This window comes from Streptopelia decaocto (genome assembly GCF_964273445.1).
Source record: "Streptopelia decaocto genome assembly, chromosome: 3".
Taxonomy (NCBI): Eukaryota; Metazoa; Chordata; class Aves; order Columbiformes; family Columbidae; genus Streptopelia; species Streptopelia decaocto.
In genome coordinates, this window is record NC_138656.1 from 80,900,371 (window position 1) to 80,927,576 (window position 27,206).

At 36.5% G+C, this 27,206-nt stretch overlaps 1 protein-coding gene across 4 annotated transcripts in view; it reads left to right on the forward strand.

The window, feature by feature from the left end:
• The window catches only part of EPHA7 (EPH receptor A7), a 160,277-nt gene that overhangs the window by 122,290 nt on the left and 10,781 nt on the right, over positions 1 to 27,206 (forward strand). The window contains exons 7-17 of one of the 4 annotated variants that reach the window (XM_082048459.1): positions 1,403 to 1,571; positions 5,601 to 5,709; positions 6,398 to 6,453; positions 10,363 to 10,488; positions 14,578 to 14,763; positions 15,324 to 15,385; positions 16,330 to 16,539; positions 17,586 to 17,735; positions 22,256 to 22,449; positions 23,572 to 23,727; positions 24,896 to 26,959. In XM_082048459.1, coding sequence (XP_081904585.1) covers positions 1,403 to 1,571; positions 5,601 to 5,709; positions 6,398 to 6,453; positions 10,363 to 10,488; positions 14,578 to 14,763; positions 15,324 to 15,385; positions 16,330 to 16,539; positions 17,586 to 17,735; positions 22,256 to 22,449; positions 23,572 to 23,727; positions 24,896 to 25,010 — 1,533 coding nt within the window. In that variant the 3' untranslated portion in view covers positions 25,011 to 26,959. Of the gene's footprint in view, positions 1 to 1,402; positions 1,572 to 5,600; positions 5,710 to 6,397; positions 6,454 to 10,362; positions 10,489 to 14,577; positions 14,764 to 15,323; positions 15,386 to 16,329; positions 16,540 to 17,585; positions 17,736 to 22,255; positions 22,450 to 23,571; positions 23,728 to 24,895; positions 26,960 to 27,206 lie in introns of those variants that run through there. The other 3 variants (XM_082048460.1, XM_082048458.1, XM_082048461.1) reach the window with 3 other exon arrangements.

Here is a 27,206-nt window from a genome sequence, read left to right on the forward strand (position 1 = left end):
CCCTAGTAAGCCTGTCCTGTGAGATTTCTAGCACGGGTTTTTTATTTCTTTGTTATTTATTTTTAATGCAAGAACTATTGGAAATTCAAATAAGCCCCATTTATGCATCAAAACTGAAACTCTGAAATTCCACTGTGGCTTACAGTCCCAAACATGACTGTTTATGGTTTCCACGCACTTGTTTCTCATCTCTCAAGCATTCTTGTTCTTTCTCACATACCAACACACTTTCCACCATGGTCCTCACTTACAGATGATTTAAACTGTCCTGGAGAAGATATGAAAAATTGCTAGTCAAGCCAGCAGGCTTACTGAAATGACAGACTGGACAAGACCCAGGAGACTCCATGACTGAATCTCAGAAAAGAATCTCATATGTTGTATTTAACCCTGTATTTCAGCAAAAGCCCTTGCTGCTCTACTGTCTGCGAAGAGGAAGGTTCTCTACAATTTTTAGCTGCTGAAGTGTTATTGAAATGAGTTACAGATTTATTCCTTCCCTCTGTATCTGTCTCATTATCACTGCCTCGTTCGGCTCATGCTTCTCTGGTCATGCGTTGCATTCGGATGGTTGGTTAATTCATCTCTTCTGCCCTTCAAATCAGGGTTGCATCTGCCACCAAAAATCAACAGGGCTGCACATATCTATGCTGAAAGATAATCTGGATCAGTAAATGTGATGAATAAGTAGAGCATTTTAAATACTGTAATGATCTGTGATACAGCTTTTCTAGTATTTGAAAGTGAGTTATTGCTCATAGATTTTGTATTCTTACTTCTCCAGTTTTGGATGATGTCATACTGAGCTTCTTTCCCTGGGTTCTCCTTGATTCCATAGAGTTAAAACCTGAAAAAAATACTAAAAGCCAGAGACAATCAAACAAACAAACAAACAAAAACAAAATAAAACAAAACAAAACAAAACACAACGCAAAAAAACCCACCCAAACCTAAGCGAAAACTGACTTAAGTATATCAGAATTTTGTGCAAAATCCAGCCATTTATACATTGACATTACTGTTCATTTTAAAGGTATTGCGATTTTCCTGTTCTTGAACTGTTTAGACCCCATAGTTTCCCTGGAAATCTGAGGTGAAACTATTTACTCATCAAAATTTCTCAAAATTTAACCAGAGCCAAAGAAACATTTTATATCTGGATGTTTTATGAGTAACAACATGACCATCCCATTTGAATTTTATGTTACACTTAGAGCTTTTCATTTCATTGACAGTGTTTTGTAATACTCCACAGAGTATGTTTTATTTCTTATGTTGGGAAAACAAAAAACATTCAACAAATTGAAATAAACTACCCAGGCTGACTGTCAATTGCTGATGTGCAACCATGATAAAATCTGACCTGTAAATGTCATTTAATCTTTTGTCTTATTGTTTGCAGGATCAAAGAGAAAGGACCTATTCAACAGTGAAAACCAAGTCCACTTCAGCTTCTATTAATAACCTAAAGCCAGGAACAGTGTATGTTTTCCAAATTCGTGCTTTTACTGCTGCTGGTTATGGAAATTACAGCCCCAGACTGGATGTTGCCACACTTGAAGAAGCCACAGGTAAACAATTAGATTTATTGAAAGTTTAACACTTTCAAGAGAAGTAGTAAGTAAAGCAAGACAGGAAAGAGTCATAGGTAATATTATTAAAACTAGAAAGAATGAAGTTCTTCAGGAAGGTGGATTGCTCTTGCTATATTTTGAAGAATAAGCTTCAATTAATAGTTTTACCACAAAACTACAGATTATACTCTCCTAACTAGCTGGAAAGGATTTGTAACATATCAGGTTCTTCTCCTCTGATGTCCTTGTAACATCAAGAAAAGATTTTTCATTCAAATACACACCTCTTTCCCTCCACAAGAGAAGTGAGTATGGTGACCTGAATAACTCTATTAGATTCTTCTGTAACTGGGTAGAGCAGGGAAGAGGAGAATTCAGCCCACAGAGGCATCTCCAGGTCATTTTTTCCGTGTTTGATTTCACACACAGAATCACAGAATGTTAGGGATTGGAAGGAACCTCAAAAGTTCATCTAGTCCAATCCCTTGCTGGAGTAGCTTCATAGTTTTGTTTATGTGTGTGTCTTGTTTAAGCTGTATGTCCATCCTCGGTGTCTTTTGAGTTCATTGGCTAGTTTCAACTTGATTTAATAAAGAAACAGAAGTCTCAAAGATACTAGATTTCTCATATAATAGTGTGTAAACTATGTAAAGGAAAAAAAACACCTCTCCAAAACTCTCACAAAGTATGAAGCTGAAGTACAAACTCTCTGAGTACAGTGCACCAGAGAATGTGGCTGTGACATTTCAGCAGAGGGATAACACTTCATGAGAGCTTGCTCTTTCCTTAATGCTGAAACCAATTTTGTTCCTTTATTTGTCTAAAAATGACACTGATACCTGTTTTCCTCACTAATATAGATATGAGCATTCGTGATTAGAGAAAATATTCCACATTTTGGGTCTTCAGAAAGAAACTCTTCAATCACTGAGACCTGGCAGCCATAAGCCCACTCATGAGAATGCCTGTGTCACTTGCACCTTTACCACTCTGTCGCAGACCCAAATTTGATTATGCTTTTTTAGGGTCATTTGCTTCATGTCAACCTGTCACACAGCAGATCAGCCAGATATGGAGCTGAGAATACTTAGCCAGCAGGTTGAAAGTGTAGGGATGCCAGCTTCGCTCTTTACACTTTATCCAGAGTATCTAAGGTGTGGATGCACACTGTTGCATCCAATTAATTGCAGCCAGGTGCTGCATGAACAGTTTGTAGGTTTTCTTAAAACACAGTAGTTGGGTCTTGATTCTAGCTTGGTTCCACGCAGAATATGTAAACTATTGGTAATGAAAAAGACCACATATCTAATAGACATAATTGAAATAGTAATTATCATAATAGCAGCAACAAACTGTTATTACTAATATTATTAGCTCTGTGTCTGATAGCATGCTTTCCATCCATAGAGTTCTGCTTTAGAGTCAGTAGCAGAATTCCCATTTTACAGAATGAGAACATGAGGTACAGCCAGAAGTCATTTCTTATTTTGAGTAGATTGCTGGAAAACAAATTAAAAGTCTGTCATAATCTGTCATAGGTTTCCGCTAATTAGCTAATTTATTGTCCATAATGGTTTAAAATTAGCAGACCAAAATGTTTCCACAACATTTCCTTAATTATGTAGGTAATTTGTATATACCAAATGTAAGCATAGTTGTAGCTACTGAGGTTAGCAAAGATAATTTCAGAGGTAAAGTCTTGACTGGAGTTTGGTCAACATATGGAAGATTAGGAAATTCTAGAATGAATGCATCGCTGACCATGCCCATGTACCCTTTCTCTGACTCAGGTGATGAAAAACTGCATATAAACCAGGGAGATACTTGGCCAGTACGCACAGCAGATTTTTCTCTTGTCACAAGCCAGCTTTGTGTTTTGACATGCCATGTAAAAGGTTCCATACTGTCATTAAAGAACATTTTAAAAGTGATGTATTTTCCATTATCTTGAGAGGACATTGTAGAATATAATTCTCATCAAGGAAGATGTAAAAATACATCATACATTGAATCCCACCTATATTACCAGTTGTCCAGTGTACCATGCCTCCAACTTTTTCCAGAGCCCAGATAACATCCTCGGCCTGCTTCCAGAATGTGTCAAGACCTAAAATCTGTGAGGCAGTTATGCAGAGCAACCCACTCACACACGTCAACCTCTATGCACTTAGCTCAGCTGCTAGATTAGGTGACAGGCTGGGGTGGGTATTTTTCCAGGCTGTCTTATATGGATACAGCTTTGCACCCTGGCTGTTGTGACAGGATGCTGCCTCTTCTTGACTTCCAAGTGAGGTTTGCACTGAAGTTCAAAGAGAGAAAGGAACTGTTTTAGGAAATGCTGTATAGTGCATAAATTTTACTTTCCCATGTTTGGGAATGTCTGCTTCGATGACCTGGGGATGTTACAGGAACTGAGTTGTGTTACGTATGCCCCTACACTCTTGCATGAAGTAGTGACCACTGATTTCCTAAAAGTCCCATAAGTGGGATATGTGCAGGCCTGCAGGAGCATCCTACTGATCTGAGTATCTCAGAAAGTTACAGCTACTAAAAAATAAGGATTTTTTTCTTTAGTTACTCAAAAATAAGCATTTGTTCTTTTCAATTAAATATCAGTATGAAAAATGAGATCTTCCTTATCTGCATTAGCTAGAACATTAAAAAATTACAACGTTTCTTTAGGAATTGAAACTGGGCATTTCCCCTCAATTAGTATTGAGGAAATTTCCCTTCAATTAGTATTATTCTGTATCTGTGTGGAATAACAAGGAATTTGGTTTTTTTGAGGGGTGGAAGCAGCTGGTACAGGTCAGTGTCAAATACATCATGTTGATTGGCTCACTTCTTCCAGGACAGATCAAATAAAAGATTGGTTTGTTTGTTTCTATGGGAACCTCTTAAGCCTGTAACAGGAATCTGGTTCTGTGGAATTCATAAAATCCTCATATAGACATTCCTTTCAGTTACCTCTGCCAGAGTTAACCATCCACAATTTAGTTAATCAGCTGTCAGTTGGGTTTGCTTTTTTCCCCCTTTTCTTGTCTCTCTGCTGTTTCCAAATGACTCACACTTTCACAGTCCCTTGCTCAGGATCCCTGCCTGATGTCTCCTCCTGTATTCTCAGTTTCTTGGGCTATATCCTCTCTGTTACAAACCAGCAAAGCTCCGTAACGCTCAGTAGAGCTGCACTTATTTAATGTGACTGAATATATGGCCGCCTTCATTAGATGCTGGGCACCAATGTATTAATATTTAACAAACCTGGAGGTTTCTGAGGCTATTTACATCCTCAGTTTACATTGATGTGACATGCAAACATTCGTATATATTAATAGCATTGGCATATCTGAATATAAAGAGCAATAATGTGTGGATATTTTAGCATGTAAATTCTCTGAAGCACGGAGAATTCAATTTTGTATATGTGGAAGCACCTTTTTGTTCCTAACAGAAATGAATGAGTAATAATAGCAATTTATAATGATTAATGGCAGTAAGAGATAGAAATATGCTAACTAGGAAATATGTGTTAATTGATAGTGTGTCATCTCAAACATTATTCTTATAGTTCCTTGGATACCCTCAAAGTCACATCAACCAGTTTTGGGCAGCAGGCTAGAAGAAGAACTCTTCAGGGATTGTTCTCCTACTCTCCCCTTTTACAGGGACATCCAGGTCTTTCCTTTCAGGAAGGAGTCAACCACTGAGCAAAACAGAAGGCAGCACAGCTGTAGGAGGGAGTGGAAGTGGCTGATGCTGGCTTTTGGTAATCGCTGTGCCACTTTGATCAAATCAATTCCAACATAGCTCCTTTTTACTCCCTGTAGATGATCATTAACTCATCCAACATTTGGATGACTTTCCAACGGAAGCCCCCTTTTCAGGCTAACATTATCAATTTAATAGTTTCAGGCAGCTGAAAAGGTAAACTAACAGTCTGCAATTCATGAACGTTTACTTGATTTTTTGCAGTTCCTTTGTAGGGAATAATTTTAGACTAATCTCTACTCTGTGCTCTGTTTGTAGCCACAGCTGTTTCCAGTGAACAGAATCCTGTTATTATCATAGCTGTGGTTGCTGTGGCAGGAACCATCATTCTGGTCTTCATGGTGTTTGGATTCATCATTGGGAGAAGGTATTGCACCTTGTATAGGCACAAGCACATCTGACCGCACTCTTGTGATTTCTTGAGACATAGGCTAATCTGGGATGATAATTTGCAGAAATCAAACAGAAGTAGTTTTTAATAAGGACCATTTTCATTTAAATCCCTTTATCAATTATAGTTTGTACTCTTTGGCAAGACATACTTAAATCAAGATGTTCTTTTTGTCCTATGTAAGCATGCTGTAAAAGGAACCCCTAGTAGGTTCTTTACCTGTACTACTAAAAGTTCCTTTTTCTGTTCAGTTTTCCTACGTGTAGAAGTCTGACATTTTATCTGATCAGCCTTTAAATGACTTTACATTCAAGAAAAAGAAGCACAGCAGTAAGTTTAAGAATACCGTCATGTAAAACAGTGTTCTACTTTCAAGTTCTTTAATCCTCTGTTTTATCCGTAGAAGCTTTTCACCAGAACTAGAATTTTCTCTTTAGGACCTGTCCCAACTGGTATTTGGTACAAAAGCCTTTTGATTAGAACTGTTCATGATTTATTTAAAACTCTTCTGTCAAGAGAATTATAGCTGAAACTTTCAAAGGGCTTACGGGAGTTAGGTGCTCAGTGCCTAAAAATCTCAGCCCGCAAAGCTGATGTTGTCAGGACTTTAAATGTGAGGAAGCAAATCATTATTTATGAGTAAAACTGACATTTTTCTTTTCAGGCATTGTGGCTATAGCAAAGCTGATCAAGAAGGGGATGAAGAACTTTACTTTCATTGTAAGTGTTTTGCTTTTCCCCCCCCCCTCTCAAAAATTACCAACTGCAATACTAAAACAACACTTCATAAAAGAGAAAGCCATAAGAAGTTCAAAAATGCTGTGTAAATAACAAGTGGGAAGTTAGACACTGTGAAAATGTGACCTAAACCAAAAGAATGCAGATTAAAGTCAACGTTGCTCACACAGTTTTATTTCTATACATGTGTATGATATATTGTTTTCATTTTGCCTTTTTTTTTTTTTTCTTGGTTGCTTTAAATACATGTTTCACACCATCCTAATGATCCCTCTAAGGTGCAGTATTTGCAAGACCTTTGGCTAAGTGACTGTATGATTTTTACCTCAGGCAAACTTCAGATTAAAAAAGTATGGGTCTCTGCATCACCTTAACAATGAAGCTGTTCTGCTCAGCAGCTGTTTTCTGCTACTGTGAATACTGTGGCATCAATATTTACAAAACATAAAGCCCTTAAAAATAGAATATTTAATGTGAAAAGAAAGGTGAGCTACTTTATTACTGTTCTCTGTTCTAGAATCACTCACTTAGCGAAGAATAGCACCTAAAGCCTCTTCTTAAAATCACAGCTACCACCCGAACTTATGCCAGAACCCCGGAAAAATTAAATAAAATGCATCTTTCTTTGGTTAATGACAACTGAAAATTTAAGGGGAGAGGAAGGCTCATGCAAGAATAGTTTATTTTTTATCAAAATATCTTTTAAAAAACTTTATTTTAGCCCTTTTTCATTTCACTTGTAATATCATTTTGACTTGAGAAATTAAAAATATTTTCATTTCTTTTAGAATCAGTCATTAGCTCAGGAAGTATGGTAAAACTAAATTCCAAAATTATTTTTAGCATCCAAAATCACATAACAGAATTAAACGCCAAGTTCTGACACAGAACAATGCCTGGGTTTCCAGTCTTCTCCCATACCTCCTATCAGCAGAACTTGACATTCAGTCATGGTGTGATGTATATAGCCTTTGTTGTCTACCAATAATTGCAAATGTAGCTTAAATCCATCAGATTTTTTAATGAAAGCAATATGTTTTATCTAATTTTACATATGTTAAAATCATGAGAATGTAACATCACGTGGAGAATGAAGTACCCACTAGTCACAAATTTGTAGCATCTTCTCAATGCATGTCTCTTTAAATGAGTAGTTCTGTCCAAGGCTCCACTCAAAATCAAGGTTTCTGTCTCACCTTTCTGCCCTGAAAAAATCAGATCAGTGGGAATTTCTTCATTCTCCCTGAGTTTGGGTGTGTTGCTACCTAAATCATTTATTTGAAATGCAGTGAGCAGCAAACTAAGTAGTGACATCATTGCAGCTTTAGTCAATCAATTCATAATCTCTGCAAGAAAGGTGGGAGATAAGAATGGGATAAGAATTATTTATCATGCACTTTGCAGTGCAGTTGATTCTAAAGAATTCATTAAAAGTCTGATATTACTTAAATGTTGCTATTCTGGGAGTGATGGATATGAAATTTACCTCTCTTAGATGCATTGTAAGCTTTTCATGTCTTCAGAAGAGCTGCTTTCACTTTTAAAATCCCCATTATGTCCTTGAAGAAAAAGATCAGATATGTATTCTTGTATGTCAGTATATAAACAAAAGCAATATAGTAGTTAAATAATTCCTTTCATCTCCATTATCGGTGACATTTTTTGTTTCAGTGAAAGTGTAAACAGACTAATATGAAAGTTGCTACATAATGATTCATAGTTGATCCAGAAATTGCGAGATTTTATAAGTTTTCATTTTGATCATTTGGCTTTCAAGAAATCTGGTTATCCAGCAAATCAGTCAGAAGAGTTAGCATACACAGTCTTTTAAACTCATAGCACCAAATAGAAGACACTTTTTGCCAAGCTATTTTTTCATCATCTGCTGATTGAAAGTTTAGTGTTTAATTTTATTTGGTAACCATGTACAGAATGAGATGGAACCCAGTGCTGTGGATACAAACTTGGTCACAAAGCTGTGAATACCAATTTGGTGTCCTTTTGCTTCATAACATCTAGACAACCCTCTTCTGTGCTGAGGTATCAGATTGGATTTTCAAAAATGTGACTTATAACAAGTGCTTAATTAACACAAAAACTTAAAAGTAACCATTTTTAAAAGCAAGTTTTAAAGTACCGTGTTTAATAAGGTGTCAAATATTTTGTTTCTGTCCCCTTCAACTCTCTGTGACCTTAAGTTCTACACTTGAAGATACAAGTACAATGCAGGAGTTTAGTCAAGCAATTCAGATTTATATTTGGTTTCCTCCTACCATTTTCTTCTAACAATGTCTTCAAATCCAAGCCAGCATTATTTCACATTGGTATGCCAGGATAGCCTTGGTCTGACAAAATGTTTTATGACAGCTTGAATAAAGAACCATCAGAGACCTTTTTGAGATTCACAAGGTTACCTCCAATCCAGGCCCCTTATCACAAACACAAGAGGATGACTCCTCCGTCTCCCTGCCTGAAAGCACTATCATATGAGGTTAACCTATTACTTTCTTCTCATTTTCTCTAGTCATTTTTGGTTTTAAGAAATAAATATTTATAATTTTAAAAATTTGTAGCACTATCAGTACAACTGGAAGAACATCTATTTAAATACATAATGTGGTAGATAATAACATCTGGGCAACATTTCAAATAATTTTTCTGGATATGAATTTGTTAGATAACTCAAACATTTTCTCTAGCTTCTTCCTTCTTTTGAGGGCTTAGGGTATTTTTTGGTCACTAATACCGCTTGAAACATAAATACACGTGATTAGTACAGTATTTTTCAATAGATGTTAAAATTTAAAATATTTGATGTTCAATTAAAAGATTACAAAGTTACCATATGTTTTGTATTGACTTTTGATCCTGTTCTTGTGTATCGGTATATCAATTAATGGAGGAACATTCTTGTATTTTCATAATGAGTTTTGATTCACTGATTTAATTGAAGCTCAGAACTGTAATCCCTGTGAGCTGAATTTATTTCATAAAAAAATGTTTGATTAATAGATTTCCAGCATTCCTCTTCTTTTACCAGAAGTTTCTGCTTTCAACAGAATTTTCTACTTTCACCAGAAGAGGAAAAAATAATTTTCCTTAATCAGCAGCTAACTAAGGGAAAAAACTACATACCGGCCAGAGCTCTGTGCTGCCTGAGTTGCACTAAACGCTATACTGGAGAAAGAGGGAGCAAAAAAACTAATTGCACCGTATTATTCACTTAGGTGCTTGAGAGAGGGTATAACTGTGCTGCAGAGCCCACATTCCCTTCATATGCCTTTACAAGTTGACTACAAGTGTTTCCTATGTTCATATTCTAGTGCAAGAAACATAGCTAAGGATATAAATTCTGAGTGCTGTGAATAGTTCACAGATTATTGCCACAACATGTAAATAATACTATATTCAGTAGTTTAAGCAAATTGAAGTAGCTGGAGGAGACTTTCAAATCCCCCTAGAAGACAGCGATAACACAAAGAAACCCTGTTTATGCAAACTGGGAAAAGAAGATAAGCTGTCCTTAAACAGAAAAGAAAGTTTCACCTCACCTGCTGCTCTTATACCCCTTCCCCTGCTTTGTTTTTGCTTCCGCTCAACCCTTGCATTTTATTCCATTTAGCACTATTTAACATTTATTACTTCTTTCACTTCAAGTTGGAGATGCAGATCCTAATGTTAGTAATTTTTAGAGATGGGATTGTGTAGTTCTGTCAGCATGCTTGCAGATGACGCCTAAAACTAAAGTTGCCTCTCAGAGCGGCTCTGACTCGGTCAGCGTGGAAGCAGGTTCACTCTTCCAAGAAGCACTCTGCATAATGAAATTCCTGGGCTGACTGCACAATAAGTGCCTTTGCTTCATCACAGTCATGCTTTCTTACATCATTACAGTTAAATTTCCAGGCACCAAAACCTACATCGACCCTGAAACGTATGAGGACCCAAATAGAGCTGTCCATCAATTCGCCAAGGAGCTAGATGCCTCTTGTATTAAAATTGAGCGCGTGATTGGTGCAGGTAAGGCTGCCGTGGCTTCCTGATTCAACTGTTCCGTTTAGCCAGGATCGAAACTCATACATCATAATGACAGGCAAATAATTATACCTCAAGTATAGAAGAACTTTTTGCATTTGCCAGAGTGGTTAAGAGCAATGAAGCTTTACTCGCCTCTAAAATGTAAAGACAAACAGAGGGAAAAAAACCTACAAAACCCAAATAAATAAGTAAATGAAGAGCCTTGCTTGACATTGAAATCTTGTGGGTTTCTAATTCTGTATCTACTGTTAAAAATGTAATTGGGGGGGGAGTTTTGCTACATATTAAAGGCGTTAGGCATGAGTGCAAATTCTACTTGCTTTCCTTTTGCAAGAGGGCTTTTTGACCTCTGAATTTTTGTTCCTATACGTAAGGAAAACTGGCTGCAGCACAAAATCTTAAATAGAGACTAGGAAAATCTTCCCTAAGGCTGTTTTTTGTTCTACCATTTTTCTTTTTGATATTTTATGAATACAAAAAGTTATTGTTTAACTTCTCATGACTGATTGTAATTGCACCAACATTACATTGCTTTTCTTCCTCTTGAACTGTCTACCACCTACTTAAGACATGGTGTTCATGCTCTAAAAAGGCAGTTTCATTTGTTTGCATTAATAAGATATGTGACATTTTTATTGCACTAGTCCATGTAGTAAAATTAAGTTTCCATGAGTAAGAAAAATATCAAATACTTTGGATTCCTGGAGGAAATGTTCTTTTGCTTTCCTGTTGTTTTATAAAAGTATTAGTAGAATACTTTTAAAATCACCCTGTAGTTTGGTATGCACTGTAAATTACATACTGTGGCATTATTTAAAAAGAGAAGAAATATCTCTAAAACAAGTTGGTTTACCTGTATTAAAATCTTTACACTTAGAATTCACAATGCCTCCTTATTGTAACCTCACTCATGTTGAATCATGTCTTAATCAAGGAGTAGTACTGTTGAAATTAACAACACTGCTGAGCAAATTATTACTTCAGATGAGTAAGACCATAAGAATCCAGCCCTTGCTAACTAATAACTTTTGTGATGCTAGAATGGCAGCATCTCTTGTAATAAATACATAATATACAAGATTTAAAATCAAGATTAGCATAGAAAAATTACTGAGCTTTATCTTTTGCTTTGAGTTAAAAAACTATCAGCATAGCAACAGATCAGAGCACAAAGATATATTCAGTTGGACTTTGCCTATGCCTTTTGAGCAAAACATTGAAAACGCTTCAGTTGCAGAGAGTATACAGTTTAAAATGTATTTTCACTGTTGTGACAGAGTAATTCCAGAATGTTAATTTTGTTGACTGCAGATGAATTTATTCTTGAGTACGAGTGATAGTAAAAAACTAACATGTCATTAGTCATACTGAAGAAAGTTAATTAGAAGTGCTATGGTGAATAGCATATTGTGGATGGGGTTTAGCTATGGCTTTAACCTGTTGATGTAGATAGCAGATAGGAGTGAAATGAAATGCAGTCCAGGAACAACAAAATGTTAAAGACCCAAAGAAGGAGCTGAAACTCACACATCAAAGAAGAATATAGAATTTGTACTAGTGACAGCACCAGAAAAGCCACTTAGCAGTCTCAATACACATCAGCAATCCTGGCCACGTCAGCTATCAGACAAACAGGCTGCAAGTATGCTTGTGGTCAATTTGCATGAGGGATATGTGCTTTCCTTGCCAACATTTTCATTACTACCCTGCTGCGGCCACCTGTCAGACACAGAATATGGTGTCCACTATGTTGAGTCCTTGTTCATACCACGCATCCTTTGTTTCAGTCTCTTTCTTGTTGACGTGCTGAGCTAGTCGCTGTGTGACTGTCCAGTATTCCCTCTCCTGTTGTCATATTTTGTGGATCCTTTTTGGGCATCGTTTCAGCTGAATATACTATTTTCTTCAGAATAAAAGTAGTGCAATGGTTAGCATCCTGGCCTGAAATGCATAACATCCAAGTTCAAGTTTCTGGTTTGTCTGAGTGTGAGTGATCTGCTTTTGGAAATCGATCAAAAACAGATCACAGAGAGCTGGAAAGGTGCTAAGCCTTAGCTTCTCCTGTGCCAAGTATCCTAATTACCTGGATCTGAAGTATCACATACACACACACACGTGTCTTGTTTTCAACATGGAACAAAAAACAGTTTTGGAAGGTACTACTAGAGAAAGTTATTATCCTTTAGTAAGTTCTTGTGGCTAGGAGCTGTGAGCCAGGTGAGTGATGAATTCATTAATAGTCATCCATAATGCTAATGAAGTATAAGTGGGAGGTCAAGGCACCAAACTAAGGGCGTGAGCAGCTAGTTGTTACGTACGTCACAGCTGTGCCTCAGGGTATTCATAGCTATGAGATGGAAATCCAGACAACACCACCAGTACCCAAGGAGGGTTGAGGCTAATGCCTCACCTGTGCAGGCAGGAACAGTTGTACTCTATCTAGCCAATTAGTTCCAGTACAGCACAGTGTTAGCAGAGGAATATGGAGTCGATCTGAGCTAACCTTAATTCAACTAGCATAAAACAGAGAGAGAGGAATTCAATTCTGTATGCAGTCATCTCCTGTGAGATTCATAAAATCAGCCATGCTGAGTGGAGATTTGCCTGAACAAGTTGGTAGGAAATATTAAGGTTTGGCCAAAGTTCTACACTTCTGTCTGGTCTGGAGAATGGTGAAGCCAAGGCTCTGCTTTTGGGGGTGACAAGAGAACAGTAGTATTGGAACGGTGGCAGTGTCCTAAACAGAACTCATCCACTAGGACACTTCAAACATTCAGGCATTCAGGCATTCAGCCCCGTTTCCAGGCATACCTCTCTCTCTACTGCCAGCCAGATGCCTTGACAGTGTGTATGAGCACTTAAGTCCTGATCCCACCAGGTTTCTGAGGACCTCAGCCTATGTCCAAAGGAGTTCTCTAGTCAAAGTCTCTATGTTAGTCTTTCCTCATACAAATCATTTTTTTCAGCACTCGCCCTATAACATGTCTTGGATATAGGTGTGTCTGCATACTTGTGTATACTCAATAGCTTAATGTTAAGGCACTCCATAGATGTGTGGGAGATAAATTTCTGACTTGATTTGATTTGGAAGGGGGACTTGGATCTTTATCTCCCATACTGCAGATAAATTTAAAAAGTACCAGATTATCAAATATTTTTGCGATGAATCTTTTGCTTTTTAAAGAGATGTTCCCCTTCATTCAGTATATGTTACTAACGTTTTCTTCTATATATTTCAAGACATTTTTCTTCCTGGCCACAGAATGGGAGGTCTTTATTTTCCTTTCTGGTGACATGGCTGTGAGGCATGGGACAATCCTTAAATCTTTCACAGTCTCAATAGTAGTGGCATTTATCTCCACATCTCACGTGCTTCCATGCGGTTGTTGGGGCTTTTTTTTTTTCTGGTATTGTTGTTGGCTGTTTGGCAATTTTTTTCAGATACTTCTTCAAGTTCCAGTTGTCTGTTAGTTTAGAAGCCTTTTACAAACTTCTAGTGTATGCTTGTGTTTGTTTAATGTAACAAAATTATTATAAGTCACACCTTTCATTTCATAATCTGTAAAGTAAATTATCCTACTTGAAGGTAATAATGTAGTGCTTCATTTAACACCATAATGATGTTAAATTAAAAGTAGCTCTGAGAGAGATGCCTTTTGAAATAAAAAAGCCCATTGGATCTAAAGATGGCAAGGAAACCATGTAGAACAGAATTACATTTTCACTTAGAAATGGTATTACTATTTCTGTAATAGTATTTTCTTATGAAAACTACTTCATATTTATTTCCTATTTATGAAAAAATGTGACAAATTACTAACAAGTCTTATGAAATATTCAAATAAGAGTCTTGTAGATTGACTTAACATGAAGTGTTTACTCTGTAAGGTATTCAGTCAGCAATTCATTTAAAGCACATGCCTGTCTTTGTGTTTCCAAGTAATCCATTTCAAATATGAAGAGTCACATGCTAAATTTAAACACATACTTAGGCAGCTAGTTGAATCAAGGCCTAAGAGAAATATTAGTATTTTAGTTGGAGTAATTCAGCATTGATTTACTTCATTTTAGGAGAGTTTGGTGAAGTATGCAGTGGGCGTCTAAAGCTTCCTGGCAAGAGAGATGTTGCAGTAGCCATAAAAACTCTGAAAGTTGGCTACACTGAAAAGCAAAGGAGAGATTTCCTGTGTGAAGCTAGCATCATGGGACAGTTTGACCACCCCAACGTTGTTCACTTAGAAGGGGTTGTTACCAGAGGTAAGCAGTGGCTCCAACTGTCAGTCAAATAACAACATAATGGCAGAAATTAATTTAGGTTATTCATGGTCAAAGATTCAAATTAGGCTGCACACTCGTAATGGATTTTCTCCTGATGCGTAACTAACTAAAACAATACTTACTTTATGGTACAACCTGAGGAAAAAAATTATGATGCATGCATGATTAAAAGATGAAGTACTTTGAAATATATAATTTTTCTAGTTCCATTTAGCCTCAAAGACCATGCAGAGAGATAAGGTTTCTTATGTCCTTTTATATTATCTGAAGTGTCATTATTCCAGAGTCCTGTTCACACAGCAGGAGTTAGGAGAACACACTGACATTTTGATTTGTATGGTTTAATTTTGTGAATCATGACCACGTTCCACACAGACATTTAAGAACTTATTAAAGCTCAGTAACAGTGCTGGAGGCCTCAGAAATGTTCGTTGTCTCATTGATTCAGTCCTTCAAAGGAGTACCATGTGTTTTATCAAAAAAAGGCACTCCATTTGCGTTACAGTTTCTCAAACAAAATATGTCTTCTTTTCTTTCAGGGAAACCAGTCATGATTGTAATAGAATACATGGAGAATGGGGCCTTAGATGCATTTCTTAGGGTGAGTACCAAATGAAAACATACATAAACATATTTTAAGTGATATGTATACTATATTATATGTTGTCACCTTTAAAAATGTGGGTTTAGATATGTGCCTATATAGGTATACATGCATGATATTCATATAGTTAAAATGCTTTTCAGGCTGAAATGAAGCTTGACAACTACTATGAGTTCACTACGTTATTTCAGCAAAATCAGATCAGAAATGAGAGGATCAGACAGGACCACATGGGAACATTCTAGGTATTTAGGTGATTTAATGTGGCATAGACATGATGGGTTTTATTATTGCCACCACCTGAAGTTAAAACTACTGATACCTAAGGCCCAATCTTCTGCCTCTTGGGTGAAGAATTTTATTGTGTCAGCATGGTAGAAATCAGTATACAAGGATCACTAAATGAACTATGGTTGTGTATAAGAGAAGAACAAAGAAAAAAGCAATGCAACTTCACAATAATTTAGTATTTTTTGAGTGTGTGTTCTAAACTCCTTACCAGATGTACAAGACAGTGTGAGATGATATATAAACACCCTATAGAGAACAAAAAGATTATGTTTGTTATATTGTTGTATCTCTAAAAGGAGATAGTCCTTATCCTCTTGATACAAATAATTATGCTGAGAGATGAAGAGAATAGAGGCAAACTATAAAGGCCTGTGCATCAGGTAATCTCTCTTAGAAGAGGCTTGTCAGGACTTAGCCAGAAATTTATAGTGATTAACAAGTTTTGTTACTTCTAGTACATTAACTACTCATGTGTCTTAACTGGATGTACTGTTTTATCTCATAAAACTTGTGTTTGAAATGAGTTTCTTTGCCCCTGGATGAATTGCCACAGAAGTAGTAAATAAGTAGAAAGCTGAAGTTGTGAAACTAATTCTTATTTTTCCTCTCAGTCATACTAACAAGAATTGCTGCTCCTTTCTTCCCTCCAGAAACATGATGGGCAATTTACAGTCATTCAGCTAGTGGGAATGTTGAGAGGAATTGCTGCTGGAATGAGATATTTGGCCGATATGGGATATGTACACAGGGATCTTGCAGCACGCAATATTCTTGTCAACAGCAACCTTGTTTGTAAAGTATCAGACTTTGGCCTTTCCAGAGTTATAGAAGATGATCCAGAGGCTGTCTACACTACTACCGTAAGAGAAATCGATGGGTTTTAGTAGTTTTGAGTTGTGGTTATTAAGAAGCAGCATATATTATAGACAGTATAGATAAGAGAAATAGATAAATTGCTTGAGAAATATTAGCTAGTCAAACGCAAAAGAGTCGCTTTAGAAATCTGGCGTGAATTAGGGACTGATAATTTTGTAAGAGCGTTAACTTTACTTGGTAAAGTTCTAAAAACTTTGCACAGTATCTTCATTATTCCCTTCCTCATGATCTTCTGTTTGAACAAATATGGAAGTTTTACCCATAAAAATTTTAATCGCCTCATTTACTATGAGTCAATTAAAATATTTGTAGGCTATTACTGTTTTTCAGACTAGATTTTATCACACAAAAAGTTGACTAGCTTGAGGCTAGGCTGTGACAAAGATCAACTCCTGTATTTTCCCTTGCTTTTGGGTGGGACGCTTTTCTTAAATAAGCATTCACTGGGCACACTATGCTCTTTATTCTTTTGTTTAGCCAGCTCTACTTTCCCACCCGTGGGGCTTTGCTGTACCTATTTTCTCATGCTGAGGGAAGGAGGGGCCCCTGGAATCTGCTCCAACAGGCGCAGGGATCCAGGAAACCGCACCAGTGTTCGTGGCTGTCACTCCTGCCACTGGGGTCTAAAGTAGGACCTCGTTTTAAATATGTCAGACCAAGATCTCAAAGTCAACTGGATTTATATTAACAGGATGACACTACCCTTCCTAGCTTCAGCCAGCCAGGACTTAAATGACTAGGTAAATCAGACATCTAACCAACCGTTTAAAATCAATGGAGACATAAGCATTTCCAGAGAAATGCATCCAACTTAGCCTAGACAGATGTTTAAGTTTCTGTTTCTGCCTGAACTTCCTTAGACTTCTTTGAAAATTCTACAGTAAGTCAACTATAGTAGATATCATAGTTGCTGCTTCTGATGTTGATGGAAATAATTGCAAACGCACTCTACAGAAGATGATATGGAAATTTTGTGGATAAAACAAACAAGCAAACAATAAAACTTTATTCTTTTCTTTATATTTCTTAGGGTGGAAAAATTCCAGTGAGATGGACAGCTCCAGAAGCCATCCAGTACCGCAAATTTACTTCAGCCAGTGATGTGTGGAGTTATGGAATAGTTATGTGGGAAGTAATGTCTTATGGAGAACGGCCTTACTGGGACATGTCAAATCAAGATGTAGGTTATACTTTGACTGTTTGTGAGCATGTGTGTGTGTTAGAAAAAACAAAAATTACATACCGTAAACACGTACATATGTGTTTCACTATACATGCATAAAATGTTGGTTTAGAAATAAGATTTATCAAAATACTGTAGTGTTCTTATAAAATTAAAAAGATAAAGAGCTTTCACTTTTTACCTAAATCTCTAAATATTTCTTTTACTGTGTGGATGTTGTAGGTTTCTGTCCTGAGTATCAAGTAAAATTGGAACATCAAAAATAGTAATATATGCTCTTCAGTTTATTATACTTAAGCATAGAAGAAATTATTTTTTTTCCAACAAAAATAATTCTGAGGTTTCTGACCTCAGAACAATGATTAATCAGCTGATAAAAATTGTTAAAAATGTGAGTGGCAGTTAATGACCTACTTTGGCTTTTTCAAGTTAATTATGCTGATTTAACAATAGCCTTGTTTGCATAAAATATGACCCAGACCAACAGGTCAGTGGTAATAGAACAGATGGGTGTTAATCTTGATTTCTGACAAGAGTATCTATTAATATAGAAATTACATAGGAAAAAGCCATACAGGTGAGAAAGATGTCAGAAAGAGTCTCATGTAAAGCTCTTCAGGTCGGGGTCTTGAGTGTTTTTTGTTATTATTTTATTTTTTGATTGAATGATCGACATCAAACTTGAAAAAAAAAAAAAGATAAAAGTGTAAATGATGAGTCAGTTTGGCACAGTGCAAAGTTGTTAATATTTGACAGGTCTCAGTGTCAAAGATTTCATGGACTGTCAAAATACGGGCAAACAAGTCCTTGGGGCAGAGAAAGAGAAATATTTACATTCCCTAGACACCAAGTAGAGTTTCATTTCTTTTGACACCTTCCTTCTGTACTAGATTCAAACATAAAAGAAGTCTGACAGGAATATAAGATGCCTCAAAGGCAAACCTTACCTAGCTTTCAGGGAACAATAAAGAAAAACTTTCAAATAGGGGAGAAATTTTGGTATCTTCATGCTTCTTGTTGGATTTTGAAAAGTATTCACATGCAAGTAAAGCGCATGACTGAACCTTTTTCATAGAACAGCTAATTACCATTTCTTGCAGTTTTATCTCTTTTTAGCATCTTACATAATAATCTTCAATAGCACATAGTTAAAAGATGCATCTTGGTAAAATAATTTCAGATATTCTTGTATGCTGTGATCTTCAAGCGCGTCCTGAAACATACCTCCCAAAATATATACACATCCTACCAATCCCATAAGTAAAACTATGATGAAAAAATTTTGAATTATCTTATGATTAGTTATTTATTCTCTTTCACAGATACCAATGCGAGTATTTAATAAAAAATGCTAATTTTTTCTGATTTTGCAAAAGCAATCAAGCAGTTTATATATCTTAAGTATATAATTTGTCTAAAAGTGGATGTGGGTGCAGTCATAAACCAGATCTCAAATAAAATATGTCTCCCTGACTTTGGATCTTTAGATGGCATTTATTTAATTCTGCTTCCTTTAAGACATTTGATTGATGGAGGATACAAATTACTGTTGCAATCTCTTTTTAAGCAAAAGTCCTCCTTTTAGCAGTGACTAGAGTCAGGGTGCACCAGAATACTCATCCTACAAGCTAGCCACAGAGGCACATCGGGCTGAGCACAGGTGATACACAGAGTCCACCCAGCTTCTCTGATCAGTGGGCTCCCCTCAGCTTAATCCTTTCTGGTAACAGTAGCCCTAAACCCACTGCACTTTACCCTCTTCCTCTGTTAGATGCTGGTGGTTGCTAGTTCTTGCTGTCATTCGGTTACTGACCCTAGTGCAGATTTGTTCTTCAGAAAAGGCCAAGAACTTAGGCTTGCATATTTTTTTCATTTCCGTACTCCTGGATTTATTACCATTATTATGATTATTAATTTGTATTATTATTATGTACCCAGAAGCAGAGTGATAACACTACATTATCCAGTTACCTGTATTTAATGCTTCTTTGTTGGCAACCAGTATATACAGTGAACAGACCTGGCCCTCTTCTATTCTACTTCACATCCTCAGATAGCCTGATTAAGATAAAAACATACTTGACTTTTAACAGTATTCCCTTTTTCTCTTTTTGCAACAAAAGCAGAATCTGAAAAAAAGAATTGTGGGAAGTGTAAATAATATAAATCCATTCTATTAGTAGGAGGTCCAGCTGTGTTGTTTTGTTTTGGTTTTTTGTCGCTTTGCGTATTTTAAAAAAATATAAAAATCAGCATCTATTTCATTATCTGTGAGTACTGATTTTTGGAACCCCACCCCCACTTTTCTTCACAGAGTCAACAATTGTAATACCCTTCAAAGTACCTGAGTTTTGTATAAACTTTTTTTTTTTTTTAAAGAAACTTTACTTATCAATATTTTAGAATGTTTTTTTCAGTGTTTTGGATATTCCTAGCAATTCTGTCCATCTCTAGCTAACTTATTATTTTATATTTCCCAGTTTCATCCTTCTTGCGCAGAATACACATCAAAGACACTGATTGTTCAGTATCCTCAAAACCTTTTTTAAAAATAATGTAATCATCTTGATTCCCACCTCTCTTCAGGTTTCGCTGCAGATCACAGTGAACTTGGAAAATTCCCATTCATGTTTTCATTGTCCCTTGCACTCTTGGCTGTAGTCTTATCTAGATGGTTTGCCAGTTCTAAGGCTCTTAGATATTTTTGTGGTTGTGTTACTGTTGCTCTTACCTACTTTATCATTCCTCATTGGTTGTCTCTGTGTCCTGACCTGTTAAGCAACTGCTTTGTTTGTAGTATATCATATGTAGTATACACAGAGGTTTTAATACCTTTTGCCTTTTAGAAAGTAAAAAAATTCTGCATTACTTTTCATAACACATCTGTTGTCTTATACACACTGCAGCTTTTCAGTTTTATTGCACTGCTGCTTCTGAGCATAAGGAACTGTTCTTTTATGTTTCCTTTTAACATTGCTCTAAAAGATCCAAATTTTACTTTTAATGTTTTCTTTCCTATATACTACTGTTCTTCCAATTCGCCTGCTCTTCTGCAGAAATACTCTTTCCCTGCCCTTTCTGACAGATAACTTCACTCATTCATTCTTCAAGGCACAGATGTTACTGCAGGAATTGAATATTTCTCAGTCATTTTTGAGTTGCAGGACAGTACTGTCATTCTAAATGTTCAGATAGAAAGCTGAGGCTCAGGGAGATGAGGCAACTTTCCTGGGGTCAGAAGGACATTCTCTGACACAAACGTGCAGTAAGTGCTCTACCGCTGGGCTATACCTCCTCTTTTCACAAAACTGATTTTCTGCAAAAGGTTTTGATAAAATCATGGATCTCAGCCAGCTTTTTTAAGATTATTTTGTATTCTTTGCAGTTCTGTCTACTTTGCAGTCCACTGCTTTTTCATTTTCTCATACAACCTATGGAATATTTCCCATCTGAGGTTATTATTTTCACTAAACTCTGGATATTCACCAACTTAATTTATCATAGCAGACCTGCTTCCTAGGGCTACCTCCAGAACAGCTTCTAATCTTGCTATCTATAGAAACCAAGGGAGAAGACAGTCCTATGCGTTACCCTTCAGGAGCAAGCACCCTTCTTTAGCAATTCTAATATTGCTATGTCAGTCAATGTCAATAGACTTGAAATCCCCCATGAGCAGTGTTTTAGTCCTTTTTCACAAGCCTTTTTATCTGCCTTGCTTCCTGATGTGCTTTCTTATCCTGCCCTCAAGGTTTACAGCAGTTTCCTCTGATTTTATTTTACCCATTTTTATTTTTTACTTAAATGCAAATGGACTTGTCTAAGGAAATCAATGGGTGAGTGTAATTCTTGGTTCAGACATTTATGCTCTCCTTCAATCATATCATTATCTGGCAGCATCTCTTATTAAATCTATCTTTCTGTTTAGGTGATATATTAAAATACCATTCAGCCAGGTCTTCATCTCTCACATGACACATTTCTGCTACTTTATCATTAATATAACATGGCTAGACATAGAATAGAACACAACTTTTTTTCCCTAACAATTTCTGTCCAGTAAACATTTTTCTTGGATCCTTTTATAATATCTTCAAGGGGTTTGTATTTTATATGTGCACACGCAGATCTCTATCCATTTACAAGTCAGATGCTTCTACCACACACTCTTTCATAAAAGCCTTGGGGCAAGTAATAATGCTTCCTGAAATAACTCCATTTATCAATCTATCTGTTGCTCTCTTGGTGAATTTAATTGTTGTTCCCCACTGCTCACTTGACTAGGTAATATAGCTATGTTCTGCACATATAGAACAATACGCTTAATAAGCCCAAAGATACAGTTGGGAAAATTATTTGAAAACATGAAAGCTAGTGTCAAAACAACAGATTCGTATTTTTGCAACACTTATAGCAAATTTTATTTATTGATTTTTTTTCTTTTATTTCTTGAACTCGGTAGCAATATATATTACTTAAATATTCCTTGATGAAAAATGATTAACTATGTTGGCTACTAGGTTATAAAAGCAATCGAAGAAGGCTATCGTTTGCCAGCACCCATGGATTGCCCAGCAGGACTGCACCAGCTGATGCTGGATTGTTGGCAGAAGGAACGCGGTGAAAGGCCAAAGTTTGAGCAGATAGTTGGTATTCTGGACAAAATGATAAGAAACCCAAACAGCTTGAAAACCCCAATGGGAACCTGTAGCAGGTAAGAAAATCTTTAGTGTGCATTCTTTTGATGGTGCACGTGGCTGGTTCTGGATGTTCTGGATGTTCTGCTTGGTAGCTGGTTCCAGTTCACACTTACTCCATGTGTCTCTCAGTTCCTTCTTCCTTCTGTTCCCTGTTTTTACCTTCCCTCATTTGGCCTTCTTTTTTACCATGCTGAACAAAGCCCAAAAGGACTTGCTTAAAAAAATAACCAAAATGAAGAAAGTAAATATCATGGAACTAACACATTTCTCAATGAACTACTGCCTACTCGTCACTCTTTCCACACTCTCACCACTAGCCGTCTTTGTTTTCCTTGTTTCTTAAAATTGTGAAGTCTGGAGGGCAAGGATCATCATCTGTTGTAGTTTTATATGGTGCATCCTTTGCCCTAAGAACTAGTACAATAGAAATAGTAATTAGCAATACTCATGCTTGGCCAATGTGCTTTGATAAGCTACACTGTAGATTTTTGCCTTTCATTTTCTGGCTTTAACTCCTTTCAGTGATTGCATCTCATTGTATTTCACGGTGTAGCTTTTAATGGCTTCTTTGTAAATTTCGGGTGGATTATTTAATTGTGGTAATCTTTTGATCTGCTAGCTAGATCACTGCACTAGGAAATCAACTGGCCTGTGTTCTGCTCTCAGTTCTTCTACTGACTGATTTGCTGTGTGACCTTAAGCAACTTACTTCGTGTCTCTGCTCTTTCCTTGTCTCTGTTTTGTCCCATCCAATTGAATAATGGCAATAGCTGCTGCTACATTTTCTAAGATGCTTAAAAGAATAGCATCTTTATTTTACCCAGCAAATTTAGTTGCAGCTTCTGTCATGCTAGGTAATAAGGTTGATTTTCTGTTGGTAACAATAGTCCATTAGGCTGATTTTGCTCACTCTGACCTTTCATCTTTTACGTGAGCAAGCTTAGGAATTACATATTGTGAGTTACAGAGTAGTCAACAGCTATTCTCGGAATAATCTAAACTGTGTATAAAGGCCTATTACTTTCTACTCTTGACATTTTTAATATCCCGAACTTATATGACTCTCACCTTGCTAAATACTCCCTGATGTTTACTCTCTTTGGAAACAACTTACTTTCCTTTTTCCTTCTCCATAGACCAATTAGCCCTCTTCTGGACCAGAACACTCCCGATTTTACCACTTTCTGCTCCGTAGGCGAATGGTTACAAGCTATTAAGATGGAAAGATATAAGGATAATTTCACAGCAGCAGGCTACAACTCTCTTGAATCAGTTGCCAGGATGACTATTGAGTAAGTTAGTACTGGGCATGTTTAACTTGCATTTAGGGAATTTCTAGGTAAAATAATACACTATGTTCACCTCCAAAACTTTACCCTGAGTACAAACATGGTACTTGGGGATAAGCCAAGCCGATGGTGTTGCACTGGAGCATCCCATGAAAGGGCAAATACCCTGCTACCTATGTGTGGCATCACTTTTTTCCCTGCTTTTGAGACCAACTGAAAGAAAACCAAGGGGCTAGAATTTGAGGGAGAATGTGGCCCATTTCAAAATATGTATGTATAGGAAAATAACCACTTTGCCTTCACTACTTAATTGGTACCTTCTCCAGACATGTACTAGAAGATGTGGAATGTTCTTCCAATTGGCTGGGGGCTGTCTGTGTCCTGCAAGAAATGACTTTGCATTAGGATAAAACTCTATGGAAGCAAAACAATTTTCTGAAGGCAAGCGTGGCCTGTATTAGAGCTGCCATCTTAAATGGGTCTTCTTGGCACCCTGCAAACAACATTCTTGTCCTGGTGGTTGCCAAACACATGTTATTCCTCTTACAGAGAGCAGTGTTTTTCTAAACAAGTTTCTAAACCATATTCTCAAGTTTGCAACCCTATTCTTGTCTAGTTGCTATCACTAGGAGACTCACCCTATAGCTTGGGAACTGTCGTCAGAGCCCACAAGCTTCTGCTAGATCAGTAACATTAGTAACAGTGGAATTGAAACAGCTGCTCTTCTTCATTTGCATGATGGATGTGGGTCAATATGCAAAGGGTTTCTCTAGGCATCTCTTTAGGAAGCAGGTGGTCCCCAAAATCTTGTATTTAGGTAACTTTGTCCTGAAAGCCATCCGAAGTATTTTACAAGAGAAGTGTCTCTTTCTTCGGGTGTCCTTAAAGGCACAATAAAAGGTTATTGTAGTGCAAAATATACTGGCTTCATTCTTAGATGTGGAGCCACATGCGGTATAATTATGTGATACTTACCATGTAATTGCATTGCTTGCTGAGAAGTTGAACAGCCGCCTATATAAACTTCACAGTACTGAGCTGAGGTTCCAGTGTAGCTCCAATCTTAGAAGCTGGTAGCCCAGAGCACTACATAGCTTTGACTCACAGTTTAATACCATACAATAGCAGTCTAAGTTGAAAAATTAACAATGTACGCATTTATCTTCCCCAGGGATGTGATGAGTTTAGGGATCACGTTGGTTGGTCATCAAAAGAAAATCATGAGCAGCATTCAGACTATGAGAGCACAAATGCTACATTTACACGGCACTGGCATCCAAGTGTGATAGACATTTCTCCCTTATGAGGGAGGTGACAGACTGAGAGAACAGCACTGGCCTTCAGTATATATGAAGTGCTGCTAGAAGACACTTGATTTCCTGGGTCCTTCCTGCAGTGAATAGAAGAGCTACAAGAAGCACCTACAGACTTGAACTCCTAAGTGCCACCAGAATTTATGAAAAGGGAATTAGGATCCACCAGTGGTGGCAAGGAAAACAGCAGTGACAATAAACAAAGTACTACCTGAATAAACATACAAACACCTTGAGCTCTCTAACCTCCTTTTTATCTAATAGACTTTTTAAATGTACATAAAAATTTAAAAAAGAATATATTTGTCAGATAAAATCATGATATTATTGTTGAATTCAACAAAATATTTTCCTTAAATCTGTGATTTCTGAATCTTTTTTTAATCATATGTGTTTATTCTTCATAAAGACATTCTTTTAGTATGATGTTTATATCTTTGGACCTTTTTAGTGCTAATTCTATGACACATTACTACACTGGGTACCTCTGAAGGATTATTTGAGTTCCTAGAGATTTAAGAAGCATGACCAAGCAATGTATATCTGTCCGAACTTTGGTATCCTTTTGTGCCATTTACTTTTGTTAAATCAACACTATATCAACATGGCTAGCTAATTGGCAGGGAGTCAGGAAAATGCAAGTTGCCAAAAGCTCTGATATTTTTTAAAGAATTTTTTAAGGTTACACATATACTATCTTTTAAAAGAAAATAAAAGCAAAAAAAAAAAAAAAAAAAAAGAAAAAGAAAAAAGAAAAAAGAAAAGCAATAATGACCCCTAAGTAGTTCTAGGCACTTTTAGCAAATTGTTTGCAAGATGATTTTAATGGACTAGAGTGAAAGTGAGATATATTCTAAGATGTAGATCTACAACTGTAAACCTGCTGAGACACTGCGCTGAATGGACAAGTGATTGTAGGAGTGTCTCAGAGCATGGGTGCAGTTCTCCAGTGTTACCTAAACCATTTAATCTGAGCACATCACATTTTTTTTCTATACTCTGCATTAGCAAATCTGAGAGAAATAGCTGGAGTATATTTTATATGAGTTTAAGGCAAATGCAGTCCAGCTGTCAGAATAAGAACATAGATTTTATATGAGAACTGTAGAGCATGAGGCAAGGGGCAGTTCAAAATTTTCAAGTTTTTTACAAGCTTTTGCTGCTCTGAGCAAACATAGGTGTATGTGTTCACACAGACACAGCAATCATTCATCAGGAACACAGATGCAAGAGTAGTTGCTCAACAGAATATCTTTTTACACCATTTACTTATATATGAATTTTGTTTGATTAAAATATATAACTACCATAAGCAATAATGAATGATGTCTTTAGAGATATTGCAGGAATGTATATGAACCAGAGAGAAATGCTTTAAAAAATCTGAAAATTGTGAACTACCCCAGCAATGAAATGCTGTACTTCCAAAGAGAATTAGGCTGCTTCTATTGATTTTAATAGAGAAAGATCCCAGGGATCAGTCATAAATTGGTCTTGTTTGATAATGTGGGCATCCACACAAAAAAAATAAAAACAAAAGAAAAAACCCTGTAAATGTTCCTTTGTAAAACTTGTAAATTTTATTTATACTGTCTTGTTTTGTACACACATTTATGTGTAGTGAGCTCTGAATACATTGAAAATGCACTATATTTTTCTATTTTACTTGCAGAGCATCACAAACATGTATATTCAGTGCTACATAATGTGTTTTCCCACATTTAGGACCAAAGATAGTTATTAAAAACTTAAATGCATCATTTTCCCTCTCCTTTTTTTCTGCCCCTTTTTAGATCACTGTACAGTGTTATATTTGTCATTTTATTTATTTGTTTCAGTAGAAAAAAGTTTGGTTATACTAATTTTTTGTCCCTTCCCGCCTTTGTTGAAGAAAATCTGTAAAAAGCTTTTAACTAGCATAATCCCGTTACATAGACACTTCCATTTGTAATCTTTGTAATAGACTGTAAATATATTTTTGGAACTATAATGCAATGTGCATAAGGGTTATTTTTCAGTGTCCATATATGATTGTTTATACAATTCACAGCACTTTACAGTCATGCTGAGAACCCTAATTTATTGCCTGGATTTGGGCAGAGTAAGAAAAAAGGTGAATATTCTTATTTCATATTAGATTGTCATTCAGTAGAAATGGAGTTATTTTCA